Source organism: Ammodytes marinus (genome assembly GCF_949987685.1).
Source record: "Ammodytes marinus genome assembly, chromosome: 15".
Taxonomy (NCBI): Eukaryota; Metazoa; Chordata; class Actinopteri; order Uranoscopiformes; family Ammodytidae; genus Ammodytes; species Ammodytes marinus.
In genome coordinates, this window is record NC_137219.1 from 179,234 (window position 1) to 187,500 (window position 8,267).

General features: G+C 44.2%; 1 protein-coding gene across 1 annotated transcript in view; it reads right to left on the reverse strand.

Moving 5' to 3' along the window:
* Positions 1 to 3,158: 3,158 nt before the first annotated feature.
* The window catches only part of atg14 (autophagy related 14), a 19,062-nt gene continuing 13,953 nt past the window's right edge, over positions 3,159 to 8,267 (reverse strand). Inside the window, exons 13-14 of the mRNA XM_080042549.1 lie at positions 5,051 to 5,225; positions 3,159 to 4,428 (exon numbers count right to left, since the gene is read on the reverse strand). Coding sequence (XP_079898675.1) covers positions 4,306 to 4,428; positions 5,051 to 5,225 — 298 coding nt within the window. The 3' untranslated portion in view covers positions 3,159 to 4,305. The remainder of the gene's footprint in view (positions 4,429 to 5,050; positions 5,226 to 8,267) is intronic.

Sequence of the window (8,267 nt, forward strand, 5' to 3'; positions counted from 1 at the left end):
CACACCTCTCCCAGGTGTGCCGTGGCCAAGGGGCTGTTCCGTGCTGGAATACGGATGGCGTGGTCACACTAGCCAAATGTTCTAGACTTTAGTATGCAAATGAGCTCGGGCACGGGCCGCGGCCCTAGTGTGAGTGGCCCCTTAAACATGTTCTCAGTTCACCTCTCTCTCTCTCTCTCTCTCTCTCTCTCTCTCGCTCCCTCTCTCTCTCCATGTTCTCAGTCATACAATGAAATTCTTCCTTTGTTTTCCACAGACTGAATGCCATGAAATAAACGTGCACTTATGCAAAATACTATATATAATATATATAAGTAAAATAGAAAAAAAAATACAATATAATAATAATATATAATTTACAAATAGAAGAGCAGCAACTGGATAAAACACATTTAAGTTAAAATAAAACGGAATGGTGCAAATCCAAGAAAGTGTGCCGTGTGCAAAACCAGTCCTGAGGTACAGTGTGTAATAATATATACACACACACACACACACACACACACACACACACACACCTTTGCTCTGGTCATGTAGCTGCTCAGCTGTCCTCGCCAGTCCGTGCAGTGTTTCTCTCTGTAGCGCTGCGTCCATCTCTCTGTCTCTCAGCCGGCTCTCCATCCTCCGCAGAGCGAGACGCTGGTTCACCTCCGAAGCCTTCAGGGTCAACACCAGGTCTTTGAGGCCGCGCAGCTCGTCCCATAGAGCGGGTAAGTCCGGCAGGTTTTCACCCCTAGACACGGAGGTCTCCGAGAGGGCGGTGGAGGTGGCGGCGGCCCCCGAAAATGCAGAGCTTTCATCGGGGACAATTGACGATTTTGACGGTCGGAGTGAAATACATAAACACAGCAAAAACAAGGCAGCTGACTTCATTCTTCTGACAGCAAACTCTGCTAATGAGCAAAAAAGCCCAAGAGATTATACATTCTTACACACACACACAAATGTACACACGCTCAGAAACACACACACACACACATTAACACACGCACAGAAACAGTAGGCTAACACACACACTAATCTTGGGGGTCAGAGAAACATTGTTTTCTGAACACAAATAAAATACAATCAAGCAAATCCTCGTCACCTTGCACTTTTCTCCCGGATCATAAAACGTGTTGAAAAGCTGTAAACCCTGTAAACTGATTAATGAAAGTTTTTACTATTTTTAGCACATTTGTGTTTTCTGTTTTCTGTCTGTACAGAGGCGTTGGTGCATTGGTGCATTCGTATCCGGTGTGTATCTGTCTAAACTTGTAGAAAGTGAAGCTCAGTTTGGCTTTAAATGTACAAATGAAAAAGTTATGAAAATTCAGAATGAATCATATTTAGGCCGATGTTGAGTTAGGTTTATTCTTGACATTTTATAGGCAATGTGTAAAATAGAATAGTTTTTAGCGTAGAGTGTGGGATGGTCTAATATGTGTAAAGCTATCCCAGGACTGAGTTGCATAATGACAGAACGCTTTGTGTATGTGTTTGTATAATGTTGATATTTCTCCCCCGGGCTCAGTTTGCAGCGCTGCATACCACACATAGCTAACGCGCTAATCTCTAGCTCACACTCAAAGAGCTCAGAGGATCTGTGCACTAAACGCTCTCGTGCACGCTCACAGCCCTCTCACGTGCACGCCCGCAGTGTGACCAGGGTTCAGATTGAGTCACAGCTCATTTACGTTAAGATCAGGAGACTTTGCACACCTCGTTCTAAAGCCTGTTCAGTTATATATATATATATATATATATATATTACCGTATGTGTCTCACTAGCCCCTTTTACACAGAGATTGCGGCATATTGACGGAACGACAGTGCGCCAATAGGCCGGCTTTGCTTGGTTCTGTGTTATTTACACAGAACCAAGCAGAGCGGCATTCTGGCGCATCAGTAGCACATTCATACAGCGTTACACGAGGGTTGGGTCTGAAAGCAGCGTCAGGTGTGACGTGTATTTAGCGCCGCTCCGGTCAGCTGCATGTAAACAACACTGGCCGGTGTATAAGAGCAGAAGCGCTGGTGCTTGCAGTCCTTTACTGTCCCCGTGATGTGCCGGTTGATCTCGCCCTCGCGCTCTCACACACACACACACACACACACACACACACACACACACACACACAGTGTGTGAAGTCACGTTACTGTAGACTGAAATAATGTGTGGAGATAAACTCAGGCTGCTGGATAGTAATAACGGCAGCGATCCGGACACAGCCTAGTTTAGCTTAGCCTAGCTTTGCCACTTCATTGAATACGTTCCCCCGGGCAGAAATAGACTCATAAACTCTGAAAAATGAAGCGTGGGGGTTTGGATTGAGCAGCGGACTTTATAATCAGACAGATTAACTGCCGTTCCTTTTCTTTGGTGATTTTTACAGGACATCAGGCCGCCGTGATTAATGTTAAACACACGTCCTTCAACTGCTAACATGGTCGCATGTTTAGAACGTAGGCTATGGAACGTCAAACGCCCCCGTTCCGCAACAACAAGCTGGAGCATTTAAACAGAGAGGCGGAACTGATTGTGTCTGCAATATTACTACCCCCCGAGGTAGTAAAATTCCCAGAACAATCTCTCGCACCTTTCTTCCCCTGTTCCGCAACGGTCGCATTTAAACAGCAGGGCGGAGGGCCGAAAGGCTTTCACTGGCTGTGTAAAAGGGGCTTCAGTTTGACTTGTGACTTCATTTGGACTGGGAGCTTTTTATTTTGAAAATCCTTGATAGCTTCCCACACGCCCCTGTGTTCCAGTCCCCATACTTTCTACTATATAGTTTGGTGGAAAAAAGATTCAGGATGTCCCGATTCTTGTGGACAGATTTAGTATGGTTAGAAGTACCCAGATGTAGAGGACATCCGGCCAAAATATTTAGTGATGAAAACTGTTATATATGTACTATCTATGCATGGCCGATTCTGACCCACAATCCAGTGCACACCGGAAGTGACGTCCCATCGAAATAAGTTAAAGTGTGTCCCAAGTGTAGCATACTGCATGCTAACTAGATTATTTTTATGATCAGCTGTAGTATGGAGGAGAGAGAGAGAGAAAGAGGAGGAGATTTGGAACGCAGGGTCCGTTATCTCAGCCTGATACAAACCCTTTGTATCAGAATAAATCAAGAACTCTTGAAGCTTCAGCGTCCGAAAACAGAAAAAGATTTTATTTGAAATCAAACTTTTTTTTTTATGGCAACAGAGAAACTTTCACACATTCTTTAAAACATTTTGTCATGACAGACCTGAACCATTAGCCTAGCCTTTAGCCTAGCCTTTAGCCTAGCCATTAGCCTAGCCATGAGCATAAGGCTATGTTGGAAAAGCTCTACTAACGTCCTCCCTCCTACATGCTCAACATGTATATACTACATACTGTCTACTTATCCGTCCATTGTGTATGCGAGGTTCGTTGGACCGTTTACACTGAAGTAAACAGAAGCAATAAAGAATAAAAAAATAAACTTCTGTGTCATTTGAAAAGACGCAATGCATTGTGGGGCGGTTGAGAAGGAAAAGTAACCTATCGATCCATACACAAAATCTTCACGGAAGTTAGTATGAGTAGGACGTTAGTAGGCCATTTTGAACACAGCGGCTCTGTTCGAAAAGTCCTACTAACGTCCTACTCATACTAATGTTGAGTATGTAGGAGGGAGGACGTTAGCAGGGCTTTTAGTATGTAGTGTATACATGTTGAGTATGTAGGAGGGAGGACGTTAGCAGGGCTTTCCCAACACAGCCTAGACATTAGTATAGTTTCATTGAGACTTCAGCTCCAAAGAGGATTCAGTCCATTTCTGGTTTTCATCGTCCGTCTGTTATTCCGTCATCGCAAAAATAAAAACAATTAAAATGAAAAAAATTAAAAAGTAAGAACCAGAATCGTTCCCTTCTTGGTGAGCAGACAGTCACTCTCTCACACACACACACACACACACACACACACACACACACACACACACACACACACACACACACACACACACACACACACACACACACACACACACACACACACACACACACACACACACACACACACACACACACACACACACACACACACACACACACACACACACACACACACACACACACAAGTGAAATATTATTGTGAGTGAAGATATTGATTGAGCTCCGTCCAGATGTCTCATGAAGGTTAACAACGTCTGTCTGTCTGTCTGTCTGTCTCAGCGCTGTCCTGTCTGTCTGTCTGTCTGTCTGTCTGTCTGTCTGTCTGTCTGTCTGTCTGTCTGTCTGTCTGTCTGTCTGTCAGCGTTGTCTGTCTGTCTGTCTGTTGTCTGTCTGTCAGCGTTGTCCGGTATACGCTCTGAACCAGGAAGTGACCGAAGCAGCAGCGGAGGAGATCATGCCGCCGCTGGCAGCCGACGGCTGGGACACCTGCAGCGCACTCTGGGACAGATCCATGGGCTGGAAGACAGACAGGACGGTTAGAGAGAGTGTGTGTGTGTGTGTGTGTGTGTGTGTGTGTGTGTGTGTGTGTGTGTGTGTGTGTGTGTGTGTGTGTGTGTGTGTGTGTGTGTGTGTGTGTGTGTGTGTTTCTGTGTGTGTGTGTGTGTGTGTGTGTGTGTGATTAGACAATTAATACATTTCTATATCGAATCATAATCTGGTATAAGCAGGAAGACACAGTCAGTCAGTCAGACAGACAGACAGACAGTAATACAGACATACAGACAGTCAGGCAGGCACACAGACAGCACAGAGTGACAGACAGACAGACAGACAGAGTGACAGACAGACAGACAGACAGACAGCACAGACAGACAGACAGACAGACAGACAGACAGAGTGACAGCACAGACAGACAGACAGAGTGACAGACAGACAGAGTGACAGACAGACAGTAATACAGACAGACAGACAGACAGACAGACAGACAGACAGCACAGACAGACAGACAGACAGACAGAGTGACAGCACAGACAGACAGACAGAGTGACAGCACAGACAGACAGACAGAGTGACAGACAGACAGAGTGACAGACAGACAGTAATACAGACAGACAGACAGACAGACAGACAGACAGACCTGTGAGGGGATATCACAGAACCGGGGGCTGGGTACCGTCTCCCAGTCCGTCCCGAGGTCCGTCTCTTCGTCTGTGATGGTTTCGTCTCCGCTCTCCTCGGCCGGACCCGACGCTTCAGGCTCCACAAACTCCATGGACTCCTCCAGGTCTGCACTCAGGCAGAACGGGCCGGTCCTAAGGAATACACATGATTATATATATATATAACCCTATGTTTAATATGGGTTAATATGTATATACACTAACGGGCCGGTCCAAAAGAGGGGACCATGTTAATATATATCTAACCCTAACCCTCTAACCCTAACCCTATGTTTAATATGGGTTAATATGTATATACACTAACGGGCCGGTCCAAAAGAGGGGACCATGTTAATATATATCTAACCCTAACCCTCTAACCCTAACCCTATGTTTAATATGGGTTAATATGTATATACACTAATAGGTCTGCACTCAGGTAGAAGGGGCCGGTGCTGAAGAGGGGACCATGTTATTATATATATATCTAACCCTAACCCTTACACTAACGGGCCGGTCCTAAAGAGGGGACCATGTTAATATTATATATATATATATATATATATATATATATATATATATATATATATATATATATATATATATATATATATATATATATATATATATATATATATATATATAACCTAACCCTACGTTTTATATGTATATACACTAACGGGCCGGTGCTGAAGAGGGGACCATGTTAATATTATATACAGTATCTCACAAAAGTGAGTACACCCCTCACATTTCTTCAAATATTTCATTATATCTTTCCATGGGACAACACTGAAGAAATGACACTTTGATATAATGTAAAGTAGTCAGTGTACAGCTTGTATTACAGTGTAAATTTACTTTTGCCTCAAAATAACTCGACACACAGCCATTAATGTCTAAACTGAAGGCAACAAAAGTGAGTACACCCCTAAGAAAAAATGTCCAAATTGGGCCCAAAATGTCAATATTTTGTGTGGCCACCATTATTTTCCAGCACTACCTTAACCCTCTTCGGCATGGAGTTCACCAGAGCTTCACAGGTTCCCACTGGAATCCTCTTCCACTCATTCATGACAACATCACAGAGCTGGTGGATATTAGAGACCTTGCGCTCCTCCATCTCCCGTTTTAAGAAGCCCCAAAGATGCTCAATAGGGTTTAGGTCTGGGGACATGCTTGGCCAGTCCATCACCTTTACCCTCAGCTTCTTTAGCAAGCCACTGGTCGTCTTGGAGGTGTGTTTGGGGTCGTTATCATGTTGCAATACTGCCCTGCAGCCCAGTTTAAGAAGGTTGAGTGCACGTTTTCAGCGTCATACCAAGAGGTTGGCTTTGGAAAATTGACGTATGAGTGCTGCCAGCATTGCTGCAGGTCTTGAAGGGGTGGGGGGTCAACCTGTCAGTGCTCAGACCATACGCTGCACTCTGCATCATACTGGTCTGCATGGCTGTCGTCCGAGAAGGAAGCCTATTCTAAATATGATGCAAAATAAAGCCCACAAACAGTTTGCTGAAGACAAGCAGACTACGGACATGGATGACTGCAACCATGTACTGTGGTCTGATGAGACCAAGATACATTTATTTGGTTCAGATGGTGTTAAGAGTGTGTGGTAGCAAACAGGTGAGGAGTACAAAGACAAGTGTGTCTTGCCTATAGTCAAGCATGGTGGTTGGAGTGTCATGGTCTGGGGCTGCATGAGTGCTGCCAGTACTGGGGATCTACAGTTCATTGAATACCAACATGTACTGTGCCATACTGAAGCAGAACATGATCCCCTCCCTTCGTAAACTGGGCCGCAGGGCAGTATTGCAGCATGATAACGACCCCAAACACAGCTCCTAACGACCACTGGCTTCCTAAAGAAGCTGAGGGTAAAGGTTAAGGACTGGCCAAGCATGTCCCCAGACCTAAACCCTATTGAGCATCTTTGGGGCTTCTTAAAACAGGAGATGGAGGAGCGCAAGGTCTCCAGTATCCACCAGCTCTGTGATGTTGTCATGAATGAGGGGAAGAGGATTCCAGTGGCAACCTGTGAAGCTCTGGTGAACTCCATGCCCATGAGGGTTAAGGTAGTGCTGGAAAATAATGGTGGCCACACAAAATATTGACACTTTGGGCCCAATTTGGACATTTTAACTCAGGGGTGTACTCACTTTTGGAACCGGCAGTTTAGACATTAATGGCTGTGTGTCTAGTTATTTTGAGGGGACAGTAAATGTACACTGTTATATAAGCTGTACACACGCTACTTTACATTGTATCAAAGTGTCATTTATTCAGTGTTGTCCCATGAAAAGATATAATGAAATATTTGAAGAAATGTGAGGGGTGTACTCACTTTTGTGAGATACTGTATACAGGTCCTTCTCATATAATTAGCATATTGTGATAAAGTTCAATATTTTCTGTAATGTACTGATAAACATTATACTTTCATATATTTTAGATTCATTACACACAACTGAAGTAGTTCAAGCCTTTTATTGTTTTAATATTGATGATTTTGGCAAAAAAGTAAAGAAAAACCAAAAATCTCAAAAAATTAGCATATTTCATCCGACCAATAAAAGAAAAGTGTTTTTAATACAAAAAAGTCAACCTTCAAATAATTATGTTCAGTTATGCACTCAATACTTGGTCGGGAATCCTTTCGCAGAAATGACTGCTTCAATGCGGCGTGGCATGGAGGCAATCAGCCTGTGGCACTGCTGAGGTGTTATGGAGGCCCAGGATGCTTCGATAGCGGCCTTAAGCTCATCCACAGTGTTGGGTCTGGTGTCTCTCAACTTCCTCTTCACAATATCCCACATATTCTCTATGGGGTTCAGGTCAGGAGAGTTGGCAGGCCAATTGAGCACAGTAATACCATGGTCAGTAAACCATTTACCAGTGGTTTTGGCACTGTGAGCAGGTGCCAGGTCTTGTTGAAAAATTAAATCTTCATCTCCATAAAGCTTTTCAGCAGATGGAAGCATGAAGTGCTCCAAAATCTCCTGATAGCTAGCTGCATTGACCCTGCCTTTGATAAAACACAGTGGACCAACACCAGCAGCTGACATGGCACCCCAGACCATCACTGACTGTGGGTACTTGACACTGGACTTCAGGCATTTTGGCATTTCCTTCTCCCCAGTCTTCCTCCAGACTCTGGCACCTTGATTTCCGAATGACATGCAAAATTTGCTTTCA